The sequence below is a fragment of the Rhinatrema bivittatum genome, chromosome 2 (assembly GCF_901001135.1).
Source record: "Rhinatrema bivittatum chromosome 2, aRhiBiv1.1, whole genome shotgun sequence".
Taxonomy (NCBI): Eukaryota; Metazoa; Chordata; class Amphibia; order Gymnophiona; family Rhinatrematidae; genus Rhinatrema; species Rhinatrema bivittatum.
In genome coordinates this window covers 669273513-669293171 of record NC_042616.1, presented here as the reverse complement: position 1 = coordinate 669293171, position 19659 = coordinate 669273513, and the positions used below count along the sequence as shown (strand labels likewise).

General features: G+C 45.2%; 1 protein-coding gene across 2 annotated transcripts in view; it reads left to right on the top strand.

The window, feature by feature from the left end:
• The window catches only part of C2H8orf89 (chromosome 2 C8orf89 homolog), a 115166-nt gene extending 107680 nt beyond the window's left edge, over positions 1 to 7486 (top strand). For both annotated transcript variants that reach the window (XM_029591474.1, XM_029591473.1), the window contains one exon: positions 7205 to 7486. In XM_029591474.1, the coding sequence (XP_029447334.1) occupies positions 7205 to 7228 (24 nt within the window). In that variant the 3' untranslated portion in view covers positions 7229 to 7486. The remainder of the gene's footprint in view (positions 1 to 7204) is intronic.
• Positions 7487 to 19659: the final 12173 nt, after the last annotated feature.

Sequence of the window (19659 nt, the reverse complement as noted above, 5' to 3'; positions counted from 1 at the left end):
GTCAAAATAGTTAAGGCAATGGCGTTGGATGAGATACATCTGAGGGTACTAAGGGAACTTAGATAAGTCCCAGCAGCTCGCTGGGCGTAATTCCATAGGACCGGAGACAGATGGATTTGGTTCCTATTCATAAAAGTGGAAGTAAGGTGGAGGCAGGGAACTACAGACTGACCTCTGTAGTCTAACTTCTGTAGTGAACAAATTAATGGAATCTCTGCTAAGACAGAAGATAGTGTAGTTTTTGGACTCCAGTGGATTGCATGATCCAAGGCAGCCTCGTTTTACTAGTGGTAGATTTGTCAGACAAGTCTGATCAAGTTCTTTGACTGGGTGACCAGAGAGTAGGATCAAGGGAGAGTGCTAGATGCCATCTATTTGGATTTCAGTAAGGCCTTTGACACGGTTCCCCATAGGCACTTATAAATAAATTGGTATGGGCCCTAAAATGACTGACTGGGTTACAAACTGGTTAAGTGGGAGGTGACGAAGGGTAATGGTAAATGGAGTTTACTCTGAGGAGGGGGGAATTACTAGCAGCGTGCCTCAGGGATCGGTCCTTGGACCGGTTCTTTTCAGTTTTCATGAGCGACATAGCAGAAGGATTGTCGGGAAAGGTTTATCTTTTTGATGATTTTACTAAAATCTGCAACAAGCTAGACTGCTAAGCTCAAGAAATAATCTAGGGTCTGACAGCTATGATTTAATGCTAAAAAATGCAGAGTAATCAATTTAGGATGCAAAAACCCAAGGGAGATGTACAGTATTGGAGGGAAAATTCTTCTAACCATGAAAGAAGAGTGGGATCTGGGGATGATTGTATCTGATGACCTTAAGGTGACCAAACAGGTAGATAAAGTGACAGCAAAAGCCAGAAAGATGCTTGGCTGCATAGCGAGAGGAATGATCAGCAGAAAAAGAGCGGTAATATTGCCCCTGTATAACTCCCTGGTGAGATCTCATTTGAAATACTGTTTACAATTTTGGAGATTGCACCTTCAAAAGGATATAAACCAGTTGGAATCAGTCCAGAGAGTAGCTACTAAAATGGTCAGTGGTCTTCATTCTAAAGCATATGGGGATAGACTTAAAAATCTAAACATGTATACCCTAGAGGAAAGGTGAGATAGGGGAGATATGATAGAGAGACATATAAATATCTCAAAGGTTTCCATGCATAGGTGAGCCTCTTTTAATGGAAAGGAGGCTCTGGGATGAGGGTGAAAGGGGGTAAACTCAGGAGTCATCTTAGGATATATTTCATTACAGAGAGGGTAGTGGAGATGGTGGAGATAAAAACAGTGTCTGAATTCAAGAAAACTTCGGATAAATACAGGGGATCTCTTAGGGAGTGATGGAAATTGTAAAGCTAAATTTGTTGGGCGGATGGGCAGACTAGATTGACCATGCAGTCTTTTTCTGTTGTCATATTTCTCTGTTTCTAGGAGTGAAATGAATGGAATAGTTTTGGTTTTTTTTCAAGCAAACTATGTAAAGGTGATTTTCATTTGTACTCTGACTAGAATAGATGGATGATTTACATTAAAAATATTCTCCCAGGACAAGCAGGATGGTAGTCCTCACATATGAGTAACATCATCGGATAGAGCCCTGTCATGGAACACTTTTGTCAAAGTTTCTAGAACTTTGACTGGCACACTGAGCATGCCAGCATGCCACTAATCCTGCAGCCACCAGGGGTCCCCCTTCAGTCTATTTTTTTCTGCGCAGCAGTTGCCTCGCAGTTTAGGAGCTCTGTGAGAAATTTCTTACAACTTTCCTCACAGAACTATTTGAAGTTTATCTTCTCAAAAAATCCCTAACTGGGGTCCCCCATCATGCTCCGTTCCCTACGACGGTTGGTAAGTGTTTTTTCCGGTACTTGTGGTCTGTTCCCGGCGGCTTACCGCTTTGGTGCCCGACGGACACTGACTGCGCACCTGCCAAATTTTAACATGGCAACCGGGTTTAGGAAATGCCCCGAGTGTCCAAGGACCATGTCCATAATGGACCCGAATGAATCTATGTTTTGTGCTTAGGCCCTTTGCACGACGTTCGTCCATGCCCTAGTTGTGCACAAATGACCCCCAAAGGCCATCACACTCACCTGGACAAAAAGGAGTAGTTGTTTGCTTCAAAACGTACTGCTCCATTGACGCCAGTTCAAGCGCCACCGACCGTGGAGGGTCCATCGACCTTGGAGACGATTCGCCAGGAGCACCGTGGACAGGGTGACCGTCCGTCACAGACTCCATCAAGGACATCGGCATCATTGTCCTCTGTGCCGGGGAAAGACCGGACCGAGCACCGAGGGAAACATCGACACTAGCACCGATGGGTGTCCTCGACTGGTGCCGGCACTGATACTGCAGCAGCATCGACTTCCATCGAGCCGCCTGCGAAGAGGGCCTGGGGAGAGGAGCCCCTATACTTCTCTGGACCCGGGACCCCTAGGCATTCCCCACAGATACCGGTGTCGGGCACCTAGCCTCCACGGGCCCCGTGGAGGCTCTGGTGATGCCTAGCCTGCCTCCTACCCCGATCGCCGTGCCAACCTTGCCGGCTTCCTGGGAGGAATTGGACCGCATAGTCCAAGAGGCACCACTCCTCAAGCGCCTCGATACACTCATCGGTGCCTTATCGACTCCTCTGCCACTGGACCCGCTGGCATCGAGCGTGTCCATCGAGGGCTCCGCAGGTCCCGATTCCAGTACCGGGTTCCTCGGAGGAGGAAGGATCGATTCCTGGCCACGTACCTCCACAGGAACCGTCGATGATCCTGGCATAGGCTCCAGCATCAGGGCTACCGGTATCCAAGTGCACCTCATCTGCCCCAATGCCCTTGTTGCCGGCACCCATTCCATCGATGCCAGTGCTGCATCCATCGATGCCTTCCCGCCCTCTCAGCTTTGGCTTCCTCCATTGGGAGCTCCACCAGGAGAAGGAGAAAGTCCCTATAATCCATGGGACGATGCATCCTCAGATGATTCATCACAGACGTCCGAGAGCTTGCTTTCAGAGCCTTCACCACCGGAGGAAAGGCGAAGATCTCCTCCAGAAGACCTCTCCTTTGCCAGTTTTGTCAAAGAGATGTCTGAGACTATACCTTTTTCACTGGTTACGGAGGAAGATGCTCACTATAAGATGTTGGAGGTCTTACAATTTGTAGATGCTTCAAAAGAAATAATGGTAATACCAGTGCATGAAGTTCTTTTGGACCTCATGCACCACCTTTGGGAACATCCACTTATGGTACCTCCAGTCAATAAAAAGACAGATGCCACCTATCTGGTTCACCAAGCCCCAGGTTTTCAAAAAAGTCAGCTACCCCACCACTCTGTAGTCGTGGAATCAGCTCAGAAAATGGCTAATCGATCGCATCCACATTTCTCTGCTCCTCCTGGTAAGGAACAGAAGGCATTGGATGCATTGGGACGAAGAATTTTCCAAGGGTCCATGTTGATATCACGAATTGCAGCATATCAATTATACATGAAATTGTATATCCAGGAAATTGCGGAGACTTTGCCCCAACAACAACAAGAAACTTTGTCCTCCATCCTACAAAAAGGAATGGAAGCAGGTAAACATGAAGTCAGAGCTGCCTACGACTCTTTTGAAAGAGTCTCGGCAGCTGGCATCAGTGCTAGACACTGGGCCTGGCTTAAGGCCTTAGACCTACGCCCGGAAGTGCAGGACAAACTGGCAGATCTACCCTGTACCGGAGATAACCTTTTCGGGGATAAGATCCAGGACGCAGTGGCCCAGTTAAAGGACCATTATGAGACCCTGCGCCAGTCATCAACTGTCTCCCCAGATGTTCTCTCCGTAACCCGCATGGTCACGCGAAGAGAACCCAAGAAACAATGCTACAGGCCATGCAGATATTACCCTCCTGCATCCCTTGCACGACCGGCTCGGGCACCTCAGAAGGGACATACACACCAAACTAGAACATGTAGACCACAGGCAACTCTACAAGCTGGCCCCGTGTTTGGATTTTGACTTTTTTCCAGAGAGCAGCAGCCATATTCCAGTGGGGGGGGGGGGGGGCACCTGTGCCACTTTGCCACTTTGCCACTTTGCAACAAATTGGCATCCAATCACCACAGACCAGTGGGTTCTGTCCATCGTAACCCACATTTATCGTCTAAATTTTTCAAAAATACCCCTGACCATCCCACCCAATCCATCCTGGAGCTGGGAAGACCACACAGGGAAACTTGAATCAGAGCTCTCAACCCTTCTATTGGTCAGAGCCGTGGAACCGGTTCCACCGAATCCGCAGGGAAAAGGGTTCTACTACAGATATTTCCTAATTCCAAAAAAGACCGGCGGCCTCCGGCCTATTCTGGACCTCCGTGCCTTGAATACATTTCTTCGCAAGGAACGGTTCAGGATGGTATCCCTGGGCACCATGCTTCCTCTACTTCAACAAGGGGATTGGCTCTACTCTCTGTACCTTCAAGACGCATACACCCATATTGTGATATCCCCGCCTCATTGCAAATATCTGTGATTCGTGGTGGGCCGCAGTCACTATCAATACACAAAGTACTACCTTTCGGCCTAGCCTCGGCGCCTTGAGTCTTTACGAAGTGCCTGGCAGTCGTGACTGCACAGTTACACAGCAGAGGCATATATGTTTTTCCATACCTGGACGACTGGCTCATAAAAAGCCAGTCAAAACAAGGAGCCCTCAACTCTCTGTCTCACCATAAGGCTTGTAAACTCATTGGGATTTCTAATAAATTACCCCAAATCCCAATTGACCCCGTCTCATCTTCTCTCCTTTATAGGGGCAGACCTAGACACGACACTGTCCAGAGCATTCTTATCCAACGACTGTGCGATTACTCTGTCCAACCTTGCCAGCTTTATCTGCCGTCGGAAGAGAACCTCAGCTGGCCAGCTCCTCAGGTTGCTTGGCAACATGGCATCAACAGTCCATGTCACCCCTATGGCACGCTTTGCTATGAGAGTGACCCAATGGACTCTAAAATCCCAGTGACAACAAGCTACTCAACCACTGTCGTCCCTGGTACACATAACCAGCCAGCTTCGCCTGTCTCTTGCCTGGTGGACACACAAAGCCAATTTACAAGTGGGTCTTCCTTTCCAGCAACCGGCTCCTCAGGTGACCTTAACTATGGATGCCTCCAACCTAGGTTGGGGAGCCCACGTCCAAGGCCTTCAAACTCAAGGGACTTGGACAACAGCCGAAGCGACCCATCAAATCAACTTTCTGGAGCTTCGAGCGATGTGGTACGCCCTTTATGCATTTCAAGACTGCTCTCCAACAAAGTTCTCCTGATTCAAACAGACAACCAGGTTGCAATGTGGTACCTGAACAAACAGGGGGGCATGGGCTCTTATCTGCTTTGCCAGGAGGCAGATTTGGGCCTGGGCCCTGTCACATTCCATTCTGCGAGCCACTTATCTAGCGGGCACTCAAAATGCACTGGCAGACCGCCTCTGCCGACGTTTCCAGCCCCACGAATGGTCTCTGGATCCCTCGGTTGCGAGCAGAATCTTCTACCAGTGGGGTCATCCAGCCATTGACCTCTTTGTGTCCAGTCAGAACCACAAAGTGGAACACTTCTCCCTGCACAGGGACCGGTATGCACCAGCCAGGAATGCCTTCGTCCATCCCTGGAACAAAGGCCTGCTTTATGCGTATCCTCCAATTCCGCTAATAAGCAAAACTCTCTTGAAGCTACAACAGGACTGGGGCTTAATGATACTCATAGCTCCATGTTGGCCATGCCAAATTTGGTTTCCCATACTTCTCGACCTTTCTGTCCAGGACCCCATTCGCCTGGGCACGTCGCCCAACCTCTTAACACAGAATCACGGCAAGTTAAGCCAATTGAACCTCCAGGCCCTCTCTCTCTCTGATGGCTTGGATGTTGAAAGGATGATACTACAACCACTCAACCTTTCAAGTGATGTATCTCAAGTCCTATTAGCTTCACGGAAGCCTTCCATGCGGAAATCCTACCGCTCTAAATGGAAGAGATTTACCTTGTGGTGCACACAGAAGGGTTTGGATCCCTTTTCTTGCTCCACATCGAATCAGTTAGATTATCTCTGGCACCTCTCGGAATCTGGTCTCCAAACATCATCTATCCGAGTGCACCTTAGTGCCCTCTCTGCTTACCATCAAGGAATAGGGGATGCCCCGATAACGGCTCAACCCCTGGTGAGTCGCTTCATGTGAGGCTTATAACAGCTTAGGCCTCCTCTATGGCCACTGGTCGTGGCATGGGACCTCTGTGTCGTACTTGCATGGCTCATGCACACTCCTTTTGAGCCCTTGTAGTCCTGTGAACTCAGGACATGGAAAGTACTTTTCCTAGTAGCCATCATGTCTGCTCGCAGGGTAAGTTTTTGTGCCTGTTTGCACATGTTCAGTGCTGCTTGGTCTCTTACGTATGACTCAGCCTGTAGCTTGCTATTCACCCATATGTGAGGACTAACATCCTGCTTATCCTGTGAGAAAGCAGAGTTGCTTACCTGTAACAGGTGTTCTCCCAGGACAGCAGGATATTAGTCCTCACGAAACCTGCCCGCCACCGCACAGAGTTGGGTTCGCTTACGTTTTATTATTTTATTTTTCGCTCGTCTTTTGCTACAAACGAGACTGAAGGGGGACCCCTGGTGGCTGCAGGGTTAGTGGCATGCTGGGCATGCTCAGTTTGCTAGTCAAAGTTCTAGAAACTTTGACAAAAGTGTTCCGTGACAGGGCTCCATCTGATGATGTCACCCATATGTGAGGACTAACATCCTGCTGTCCTGGGCGAACACCTGTTACAAGTAAGCAACTCTGCATTTTTTACCATTCAGAAAAAGGTTTCCATGTTTTATATTTGAATACAGGTATAAATCCTTGCCTAAGCATCTGGTTAGTTGAGAGTTTTGATAAAGCAAAACTTTAGCTTATGTGTAATACAAATAGATTAAAATACTCTTGTAAATGCTTATAAAAGCATATGATCAGTTCTTTTTTTTTTTTTTTAAAGAAACCAAAAAGCTTTTACCAAAAGCATTATAGAATTTGTCATTCTTTCAAAGCTGGAGCTGGCTACAACAATCCATTGGATACATTTGTTTATTCAAAGAAGCTAGAAGTACAGTGAGGTGTATATCAGACTTCACGCCTGCCATGCAGCTAAAGTTGTTGCTATTTTTTTTTTTTTTAATTTAGATTACCAGTTTCCTGATCCTCTGAGTGGAGCTTCAGCAACCTATTTAAGGAGGCTGACCATGATTGCTACTCTGGAATATGATACTATTCGTCAAGAGAAGAGCAAAAGAATAAAAAAGGCCAGGTTCTGAGAACTCAGCAGCTCATGCTGTTAGGTTGTGTCTTGCTCTTTTAGCCATTTTCATCCAATAATGATCGATTATTTTCCTAAACCTTGAACATATTTTTTTAATGTAAATAAAGTAAAAATGTTTATTGCATATTAAATTTTATACATTTGTACTAGAAAATGGTACGCAGTCTTCATTAATGTATTTATTTTTCCAGTTCCCCTTCCATCAGTGTTATAGGAGTTCTTTTGCCATTTCGAATGCTTTTGAAACATATTGTATCACAATTGGTTATTGCTATTAACTACTCTCCACAATTTTAGTATGATGTCTGCACATGATTGGCACACCTGGACTCTGATTTTACAGGTTTAAAATGAAAGGCCTATCCATGTAGAGGGCCAGTGGATAATGACTGACAACTTTTTTTGCAGTCTGTGCTATTGTTTTTTTCAAAGGCTGCTCTTTGACCTGTAGAGAGGAACAGAGTAAGTGCTGAAGTGACAAGCGGAAGAGGATTCGAGAGGAGCTGCTAATCAAGCTTTGCGGATGAGGAGGAAGGAAAGGTGAAAGAATAGGAGTCATTGATCACGTGGCAGCTGGGATAGGGCAGAGGATTCATTGAACCCAAAGGGGAAGGTGACTTGCTGCTTTTGGTTAGAGGTAACCCCCTTTAAGAAAGCAATCAGCGGGTATGTTCTCGTCTGGAATCATGTTTTATTATTTATTTGGATATTTTACCCATCTCATTGTAAAATGTCCAGAACAGGTTATAGCATTACAGTGATAACAAACAAAATGCCGTTCCCAGCTGCTGACCTAATCCTTATCGCAATACCATAGCTCATAAGGCCTTATTAACTACTGGGAACAGAAATATTTTCAACTTCTTTCTATTTTAAATTATCCAGCTGACATCCAGAAACTGGTAATTTATTCCAAAACTGAGGGACAGCACAAGCAAAACTAGGAACCCGAGCCTTAATATGTCCACTACACACAACGTCTGGGGTACCCTTGTGTTTGGGTCTGCAACAGCCACCCTGGATGATGTCTGGGCCTATTATGTATTGTACTTTACATGCCAGCACCAAGCCTTTAAACCAAATGTGCGGCAAAACTGGTAACCCATGTAAGTTGAAATCTGCCTTAGCTAACAGGCATACTGCTGCAGCCTACCAACTCAGCAGTATATGGAGTTGCAATAATCGAGAAGTGACATAATGACTGCATACAAGATCTTAGCAAAATCACCCTTGGAGAAAAAAGGGACGCATCCTTAACTCTCAGGTAGTAAAAACCTACCTTAATTAATCCTATAATCTGGTGCTCCATGGTCTAATCAGAATCCAAATCTGTCCCTGGACCTCTCATGAAATCCCAAACAATTGGCACTCCATACCCACAGAATTTCAGTCTTCTGGGGATTCAGGTGAAATCTATTTGCCATTGTTCAGCTTTTTTTTTAAAGCCCACAGGCAGTCAAATTGCCTGGCAGATCAACTTGATTTATTTCCCAAGGGAATATACAGCTGAACATTTGAAATTTCAAAAGCTGAGATTACTGCTGTTGAATGTTATAAATAGATATTAAATAATAGGGGTGATGATGAGGTTCCATGAGAACCCCCGTCCTCAATGGATGCTGATTTGAAGACTTTATCTCCCAGAGCACAAACAGATCTTTCCACTAAAAAAAAGACTCAAACCAGGCAAGTGTCACTCCTTCACCCCTTTTGCTGACAAATGGTAGAGCAATATGGAGTGGTCATCAGTACTGAATGCAGCATTAAGGTCTAATAGCGCTAACAATGAATCCGCATCTTTATCAAGATATTTCCACAGATCATCCAAAATAGCAGTCAGGACAGTTTCAGTACTGTGATATCTTCGAACCCCAGTTGCCCCTCTGCAAACCACCCATTGTCCTCTAAAAATTGCCCTAAAACCATTTTCTCAGGAAGATTAGAAATGTAATCTTCCGACTGCAATGGGTCAAGCAGAGGTTTCTTAAGAATAGATCAAACTGCAATTGTTTTTAAATAATGTAGATATACTCCTGTTATCAAGGAGTCATTCACTGTAGCCTGTAGAAGTTTTATAACCCCTCTCACCCAATGACCAGAAGAATCCTGAAGGACAAGGATCTACTCTTGAACCACGCCCATGGTCCTGCCCCCAGAACGCCACCCGATGACGCGCCGGCCGCAACACCCCCCCCCTGGAAAGCCCCGGGACTACGCGCGTCCCGGGACTTGCGCGCGCCGCCGAGCCTATGCAACATAGGCTTGGCGCGCATAGGGGATGGAAGGGGCAGCTTTTCGGGGGTTACGCGCGTATCCCTTTGAAAATCTGCCCCTGTATGTTAATCTTCAACCACAATATACGATAACTACTCTGCATTACCCAAGTCTCTGTCCAGTTCTGGCAGGCTCTCCGGGCTGCTTTACAGTCTTTGAGGCTGTCTCAACTCTGCTTCACCATAACTTTTCTCAAATGTATTATTACAGAGTCAGTTCATTGTATCGCAGGTCAAATGTATTTGATGACTTCTTAATTTTTTCAAACAAATCACACACGGAGAAAGAGGGAAAATAAACACCTCTCTAGTGTGTCTGCCCAACTGGACTATGCTGCCATACCTCCCATGAAGCAGGATATAAAAATTCTTTTAGCAAAATACTTATAGTGCAAAGTCTCTTATTATCTCTCTTTAGACAAGTTTGCTGTGTCCAACCCCCACAATGCAACTGTTTGCCAAACTTTGAGTAGAATTTCAGTTGTCTCCCATTGGCAACATTCTTTCAGGGGCTTACGTCCTGGTAGCTGTGCTTCCAGAAGGCTTCCTGGCTTGGCTTGCTTGTGCATGTGATGAGTGGCATGAGTGTGAGTGCTGAGGTGTAGTTGACAACGCAGCCTCATAGGCGAATCTACAAGGCCTACACCAACAGCTGGCGAATGCGTCCTAGTATGGGACAGGCTGGAGCTTCTCATACCAGCTGCCTCCCCTGCAGGTTGAGCACTTGGATTCTGATGGCTGGCAGGACTTAGGTCCAAGGGCGGTTGAGTAAGCGAGAGTCCAAGATCTAGCCAAGGTCTGGGCAGACAGCAGGCAGGAAATACCAGAACAGACCAAGGGTCAGGGCAGGTGGCAAGCATGCATGATCAGGTTTAAGGCTTAGGCAGGTCCAGGCAGCAGGCAAGTGAGATCAGGTCCAAGCCCAAGGAAAGAGGTTAGTACCAGGAGATCAGACTGAAGGAGGGACAAGGACAAACAAGGAGAAGCTAGACGAGGCAGGCTGGATGAGGCAGGCTGTAAAGCAAAGATGCTGGAACAGGATCTCTGGAGCAATACATACAAGGCAGAAAGTCCATTGCTGCGACAGAGATGGGGAGTCCAAATAATCCTTAAATAGGCCAAGCCAGCTGACGTCATCAAAGAGTGCTGTGGGGCACGCCCTTTAAGAAGCGCCATACACCCTGCGAGGCCCCAGGGAGGAGCAGGTCATGGCAGCATCTGAGTGGCATTGGAGCTGCATGGAGAGCTGGATCTTGTCAGTGAGTATGGGTGATTGCTGGCCTATCCTGCAACTGGCCAAACGTAACAGTGCACTCCTCTCCAGTCTCTTCTTTGTGATCATTCTAAAGAAGGAAACAACACTTCTTTATGGCCTTAGCTATGCTTAGGTGGGAGGAATCCTGGCCCACCCATCTCTCCAAGATTCAACTCTGAGAGCTCCATCTTAAGTTCCAACCCCAAAGCCTGCTGGGACATGTATTTCCTTTCTCTTCCATTTTGTTCTGAAGGTTTCTCTTTCCCATTGGGCTCATCTAATGCTTTTCCTGATAATCTTTGGGCTTGTGTTGGGACGTCTCCATTACATCACCTTTCTAAGAGATGGCAAGCTAATACTCTGAGGAAAAACCCATATCTGGAGAATGATCTAGAAAATTGCTAGTGCACCATTTGGAGAAGATATCTTTGGAACATTAAAATATCCTAAAACTACTACAGATGGAAATGAAATCATCACATCATTAATAAGACCTGAAAATTTCTCCAATGCCTTTATACAAGAGTGACGAGATCTGTTCACTAACCAAAAATAAGTCTCCTACTTGCCAAGGATCTAATTAACAAGCATTCCATATCCTCAGGTTGAATACATTCCAATTGCACAAACTGTAAATAAGACTTAGCCACCACTACTACCCCACTCTCTCTCTCTATTAACCAACCTTGGCTGGGTCAAAAAATGATACTCCACTGGACACAATGGGCCCAAGGATACATCTTGGCCATTACATAACCAAGTTTCAGTTAAAAGCAAAATGTCCACTCCCTTATCCCCATCATACAACAGATGTTCCTCGTGATTAATTGACCTCACATTCAACAACCTACAATTCACTTTCAAATTATTCCTCTGAGTAACACCCAAGGCACTGCCCCTTCCCCGCCCAGGGAACACTAACCAATACCACGTAATCCCATCGAATATCGCTTTCATAGGCCACAACTCCCATAACGATCCTGACCAATAATTACGGGAATCTGAGAACCCTCTTCCACCATACCCAATCCTAGACGCAGAAACAGCTCAATACCAACAATTAAAATAATAAAATGACCTCTCCTCATAAAATCATTAAAAACCATTTCCCACCCTAGAAATACTTCTCAACCCCCCAAAAATCCACAAAACTCCAAAACCCTTCCACCTCACCCCTTTCCAATTTATCTCACAAATTGTAACAAATAGCAATTTTTGTTGTCTCAGTATCTTCTTCACAGGCCCACAAAGGAGTGATGTTCATTATACATGTGTATATAATGAGAGGCATATTGTTGCGCTGGAGGTTGACCCTTGGCCTGGTGCAAGATTGGTACGGCCCTCTGGTCGGACCCAGAGAGTGCCTGCCACCAGGAGGTGGAGCACACGAGGAGACAGAGGCTGGCTGGAGCTTCGCCAATAACAGTCCGGGGTTTCCGCAAGTTAAGCCCTTGGGTACCCGGACCGCCTGGACTTAGGTGGGCCTCAGATGGTCTCCCGGAGATGTTGCGAAGAGGTGTGCCCACCAGGAGCAAGGATGCGTGGCTGATGCTGAGAGGATGAACCAGACCCGAACTGGAAGCTATGGAGACCTCAGGGAGGTAACAGTTCAGGAAGGTTCTCCGGGTGAGGCAGGCAGCGCCTGCGGGTCTAGTCTGGTGAAGGCCGCGGGTTGAATTCAAGCAGGTTGTTTGTTTGTTTATTTATTTATTTTATTTAAAAGGTTTTTTATTCCAGTGTTTGGTTATTACCATCATATCTGTTTACAATGCAAAAAGTTAATTTAATTAATAGCAATACATCAATATAAAACAAAATATGAAATCCATGGTTTCATTCATAACTTATTAAATTAATAAAATACAATTTAATTTTAAACTTCATTCATACGCATAACCAATCATAAAATTGATCCTCACATACTATCTGCTGCAATGTTTCTGCTGTTCTGGTTGGTCTGGTAGTCACGGTAGGCCAGAAGAGAGTGTCCGAGTGAAGCGCAAGAGTCAAAGCCAGTGTATCCATCCAGAAGTGGTCAACCAAAGCAGGGGTCAATACCCGGGTCAGTCTGAGCATAGTCAAGGCAAGCGAGGGTAAGTTCCAGGCAGCAGTCGAAGAGTGGTCAGGCAGGCAGTGGTCAGTTCCAGGCAGCAGACGAAGAGAGTAGTCAGACAGGCCGAGGTCAGTACCAAAGATCAGTCCGAAAGGTACTACCTGAGTAAGGACACAGGACGCTGAAACAAGGATCAGATACAAGGAACAGGACCTCGCTTTATATAGGGCTTCTATGTGATGTCATGAATTCGCGTCCGAGTCAGTTTTCCCGCACTTGGCCCTTTAAATCTGAGGATGTTGGCCGCGTGCGCACCTAGGGGCAGGGCCAGGGCGGCCGAAGACGCGGAGCCTGCTGTGTGGATGAAGCCGGAGAGGGCCGCGGTTAGCGTTGGGGACGCCGGGAACTGGCAGCAGCGGCAAGACAAGAGCTCCTAGAAGGCAGCGCGAGGTGAGCAGGCCCAGTCGCTGCACCCACACGGCCGGGACACGCAACACATATAGTTATTTGTATACATATGTAATTTAGTAATGACAGCAGGTAAAGACCAAATGGTCTATCCAGTTTGCCCAGCGGGCTGCTTATAGTGGTAACTGTCGCACCATGCAGGTTACTCCCAAACCTTCAAGAGTGTTAATTGCTGCTCTATGCAGGTTACGCCTATGCCTTCTATTAACGGTGGTAACTGCTGCTTTGTACAGGTTATCCCCATGCTTTCTGTTAAGGTTAGTAATTTCCACTTTGTGCAGTTTACCCCCATGCAGTGTTCCCTCCAAGCTGTGCACATGTACATGCTTAGAGGTCATGAACCCCAGGTACACAGCAAAACATAAAGGTTAATTTTAAAACAAGGGCGCATGCGCCCATACACATGCTGAAATTTTAAATCATGTGCGCATTTAAGAGTGTAAGATTTAAAGTATGCCTACTGCATACAAGTATACTCCTAATTTTAAGTCGTTACTTGAGCAAATGTATTTCGCATACCTTCCTTAGGACTTTACCGGCTTTAACGCACATATGTAAGTGGATTTTAAAACATGCTCATGTGAGAGACACTCCTAGTTTTTCTCATTAGTCCACCAGTTTGCCCAGTCAATCTCGAGGTTATCCAGACACCTCTGGTTCTTCATCCTGCACGCTGCCCAGTTGACCTGGACCCCTGACACTTTTGTGTAAGCCCTAAAACAGGATTTTGGCAGACTTGCTCCTCATCAGGAGCAGCAGTAAAAATATGTAGCTAACAAGCCGCTGCGCTCTGCAGCCTCCGGTTTTAATATACAGTTACTTGTGTAACTGTTGGCTGCCCCCCCTTTTTTTAAACTCATGCACGTGTATGCATATACATAATTTCTGGCTTTTAAAATTGCGTTGCTCATGCACAGCCCACATACTCGCATATATGGGGGTTTTTTTTTTAGCATGAGCAATGTTTTTAAAATTGACCCATAAGAAATCCCAATATTTGAGGAGGAAGTGATGTCACACAGGCTGATGGCAGCCTGAGAGGAGAGCTCAGGCCCCTATAACAGCTCCCTACAAAGCAACCAGTGCTTGAAAAGACGCAAAATTGCTGCTGCTGAAGACCGCACACGAGGAGGATGTGGATGAGGAAAAAATTTCCCGATTTAAAAAAATTCTCCTACGATTCTGCAGCACTGCAAAATATCGGGGAGATGGAGGAGGAAATGGAAAAAGAAAATGGCGCAGGCTCACCGGCAGCAGTGGTGGTGGAGCCCTGCGGGACTGACACTAAAACAGGGGACGCTCTGTCCAGGGAAGACTTTCAGCAATGGTTTGGTGCTATACATGCAGATATGAGCCAATTAAAACAAGAGCTCAAAAATATGGACGCGCGTTTTCCACCCGCTATTACACCTTACTGTATAAGGGGTAATAATAGTGCATGGAAAACGCACGTCCAAACGGGGGCTAACTGTGCGCTCGGCCTGAGCGCACCGTACTGAATCGGCCTGTGTATTAGCCTGTTTGTGGTAAAAAAAAAAAAAAATGCTTTAAATCATTCAAGATGTAAATACACTTTAGGCCACTAGGTGTCACACTAGTATCAATTGCAACTGGAGAACTGGGCATCAATTCTTATGTTTGGAAGAGATGCAAAACTTTAGTTACTAGCATAGTATTATGCACACTTCCACAGGGTAAATAAATATTTAATTTCTAAGTCATTTTCTCTGTGACTTCATAATCATATGCTCAGCTGAACACTGCAGACCCTACTAATACAGCTGTGAGAGGCAGCAATTGTGCTGTAGCCGCTGACAAGATGGAGATATGTTTTGTGGCATGGGTCAAGCCCTGAATCATGGAGAAAATACCCTTTAGATTCAATAATTCTTTTCTTTTGAAGGCTATATTTCACGGTTTCTTATCTTCAGAGAACATTTCAATTTAGCTGATTTTTTTGTGATGGTGAAGATAAAATGATCTTTTTTAAAAAAAAATCACTGCTTTGCAAAGCTGTTTATTTTTCAGTTTATTTGTACATGTACAGCCCTAAATTTGCTCTAGTCTTTGCCAGTGTCCCTCATTGCCCCCATGCTATTACATGCTGCAGGGATAGACTTTTTGTACTGTTCACGATAAGAAACGTGTGTTGTTTGGTGGTACGAGTTTTCACCAAAGAATATTCAAACTTATTTTCGCTCTTGTGCACTAAAACAGATATGAACAGTTCAGTAAACATGTCTCCCTGCCAGGACTCAAAGCGGTGATGTCTGGTTACTCACTGATCCTTATTATTTTCAGTCTGTATCTTGTGCATAACAACCAACTCGGGAACATGTAGGAATGAGGCAATTAAGGTCCCTTTTGGATTCTTTGCAGGCTGTAGTACCTCTTACTAGAACAGCACAAGAATTATGCAGAGATTAAGAAGAGACTGATTAGGCAAAGTCCTTGGTTTCCTGCAACATCTCAGAAGACAAAACATGTCAGCAGATAAAGATTAAAAGGCCAATAGGGAACAGCTATTTACCCTTTCAAATAGTACCAAGACGGACAATCCATAAAACTAGAACAAATCTGAGAGAGAATCTTTTCCCACAACACACAAGCTGTAGAATTTGTTGCCAGAGGCTATGGTGAAGACATCTAACATAGCTGGGTTTAAAAGTGGTTTGGACAAGTTCCAGGAGAATAAATTCATAAAAAATGATTAACCAGGTAAACTAGGGGAAACCCACTGCTCATCCCTGGATGTGAGAAACAAGGACTGTTGGGATAGGTCAGGTAGGGGCTGATATTCAACTACAGAGCAGCTAGCTATGAGCCAGATATAGCTACGGCCTACTTAACAGGGATATTCAGCAACATGGCTGAATATACCTGGCTATTCTAAAGTTAGCTGGATGAGCATGTCTGGCTAACTTATACAGTCATTTATGCTATAAGGCATTTTCGCATGCGTTAAGGGCTTATCACATGCAAAAAGCGCCGTTAACGCATGCGATAGCACCATAACGTATGGTGCGATGCAAATCCAAAAAAGAGGAGGAGTGGGCTGGGTTTACTGTTTGGCGAAGCCCTATTGCATTTTGTGATGTGTTCTCAATTGCTGGTTTTAGAGCTCCCAGAGCCAGGGCAAGAGAGACCAGCCCTAATGCCCTCACACTAGATAGGTATTTATATCTCTATGGGAGACCCACCTAGTAACTCGAGGTGAGGTTTAGGTATTAGTGCAGGGGGTTAGGGGCCACTTTGACATTCAAAGTGAGACGTAAGAATAGAACAGTGCTCTCTTGTGAAGATTTGATGACCCTAGGAGTGAGGAAACTCAGCCAAAGATGAGATTTGTGCAAGGTCCTCTCAAGCTCGGTTGTGGTAATACCTATGCAAAGTGCTAAGATAGCGCACTTTGCGATAAACTGCCTATTACCATAAAACACACCCCTTTTCCTATCGCATGCAATATTTAGTGCATTTTGATAAATCCAGGCCTAAGTTTGTACCTGAGGCAATGGAGGGTAAAGTGACTTGCCCAAGGTCACAAGGAGCGACAGTGGGACCTGAACGCTGGTCTCCTGGTTCATAGCCCCCTGCTCTAACCACTGGGCTACTCATCCACTCAAAATACAAACAATGCGGCCCCCCCCCCCCCCCACACACACACCTTATCTAGGCAGGTCTTGTATAAAGCACCACCTTTATTACAAGAAGCAACACTTGATCAGTCTTAAATAATCTTAAACAGCAAAACGTAGTACTTATCTTTACTTCTATAAATAAATAAATACTTCAACAGGGAAGAATTCTCACAGTAGCAAATAAAAATCCACATATGTTCCATGTCAGCCTGCTTCAATGTCTCTCTCATTGTCTCACAATCTTATTTCTGGAGTTTGTCAGTCCCTAGAGAAATTCAGGAGCAGCTCACACAGGCTCACCATGTTTTTATTGCAATATTCTGTTTAACCCATTATATTAGCTGGTTACACTAACACTTGCCTATTTTGATTTTAAATTTATACATCACTCTTTTCATAAAGACTCATTGTGGCCAACAGCTACCTTTTCTCCTTTGCTCACCCCTGAACCTTCAGCCAATGCTGCAGGCATTCCTCTGACTTCCCCTCAACACCATTCTTTACTTTTTGAATTCTCCCTCTCCTCCCTTCTCCACTGCCACTCCTTAGTTCCTCCATCCTCTTCTTCAGGGATAGGCAGCTCCAGTCCTAGAGTGCCATGAATGGGTCTGGTTTTTAGGACATCCACAAATATACATGAGATGGATTTGCATAAAATGGAGGCAGTGCATGCAAATATACCTCATACATAGTCATTGCAGATATTCGGATAAGCAGACCTATTTGTGGCATTCTAGGATCAGAGTTGCCTACTTCTGCTGTACTTCTACTTCCTTGGGTCTCCTCCCACTTCAATGTGCTCATTCCTGTGTTCCTTGGGGCTTCCCCCATCACCTCCACTGTTTGTATTCCACAAAAGAGTCATAATGCTTATAGTCTTCCTTAGCTGCTACTGACTGTATCCTTTGAATCAGCCTATGCTTCTCTGCTTATGCACATGCCAGTCCTTGCTTCTTGCACCCACTGACTTGGTTCCTCTTTTCCCTTGGGAGGTGTCCTCATAGATGCCAGAGTATACACTTGTGCATGAATTTCCTATAGCACTGTTGCATCACTTTTACGCAACAACCATTGCAACAGGAAATACATAGAAACTAAAATAGAAGAAAAGCCATTTACTCAGGTAAATACTGATTCACCTGGGTAAAAGAACTGTCTGAAAACCCTACACCTTGGCTAAAATAATGTGCAGGTTTCCACTACATGGGTACTTTTAGCTGCATTAGGTGGGGATGTATCCAGGGGTGTGTTTGGGGGGGGGGGGGGGGAATAATGCACATAGGTTGCATTTTTAAATCTATGCACAGGATTTTCCATGAAAAAGCAAAAAGCAGGTGCAAATGTCTGCAGGTTCATTTTGAAGAGAGAGCCCTATGCTTACTTTCACTTTGAAAATTGCTGCAAAGGCTGCAGGTGAAAATGCCCCATGGACTTTCCAGCAGTGCGGGGCTGTTTGAAAATGACCTCGGTAGTGATTAACAGGGAAAACAGGAACTGACTCCCCCCCCCCCCCCCCCCCCCCAAAGCACTTTTGCTGACAAGATACTTGAAAATCAAGCAGGGGAAAATACAAATATTAGGTAAATCAACAAGAACTTACATCTTGAAAAACTCCTCTTTTAAGGATAGAAATCTAACCCTCTTCCTGATTGTCTGTAGTTTCAGGTGTGCTGGGATACCTTCTTGTTCAGACAGGGAAAGAAGGGGTGGGTCAAAGAACGTGCCGTCATGGTCTGTGACCCAGCAAAATCAAGTGTGCGCCATAAGGCATCTCTCCACAAACATTACTTCCTGCAACTAATCAGGATTTCAGAAATTGGATGACTGTTCTTCCTCTCTCATCCCCAGCAAAGATTTCTATACCCATAATCCTTTGTAAATCGGAGTTGGAGTTCCAGACATTTATTCTGGTTCAAGAGGAATTGAGGGCGAACGTAATATGAACTGTTATCAGCGGAAGCCCTTGTTTTCTTTTTTTTTTTTTGGGCGGGGGGGAAGGTATTTGGTTCGTCTGAGTACATATGAAGGAGTTAAGAATAAAGTTTTGCAACCTGAGCATTTTATTGCAAAACCACCATAAATTCTCTTTGGCCATGGGGATTGATAAGTGAAATTCCACTGAAGGCTATTGAGTCAACTTATTGTGTGGAAGGGCGAGGACTTGAAAACGATGCTGTCTTTGGAGGGGAAGGGCGGTTGTGGCCTCTGAGCTATTATGAGCATTGTTTGCTCACCGGCATGGGATTAGTTATGAAGGCTGGCCATATTTATCTTCAGATTGTGACATTTGAAAGGTTAAAGGCTGGAAGCTCTGTGAGTGAGTTCTCCTTTTCTGCAGCTGTTCCTGCTCTCTAAGCAATTGTGTTTCTGGTTTTCTGTAGTTTATCATGTTTCACTTAAATATACTCTACAGTGAATACATGTTTGGATCAAAGAGTTGTAGAATTCTTCTGGATTGTTTTTGTGACGATGGAGAAAAACCATGCCAATCAGTTGTGATGGGAAATATATATTTTAAAATATTTGTTACTGTTGTGATAAAATCCAGCACAGATATTCCACTAAGATGTTCCTCTTCTAACGAAAATGTGCAGCCTTTTAACAAATCATTTCTGTGCAGGATGGTGCTATG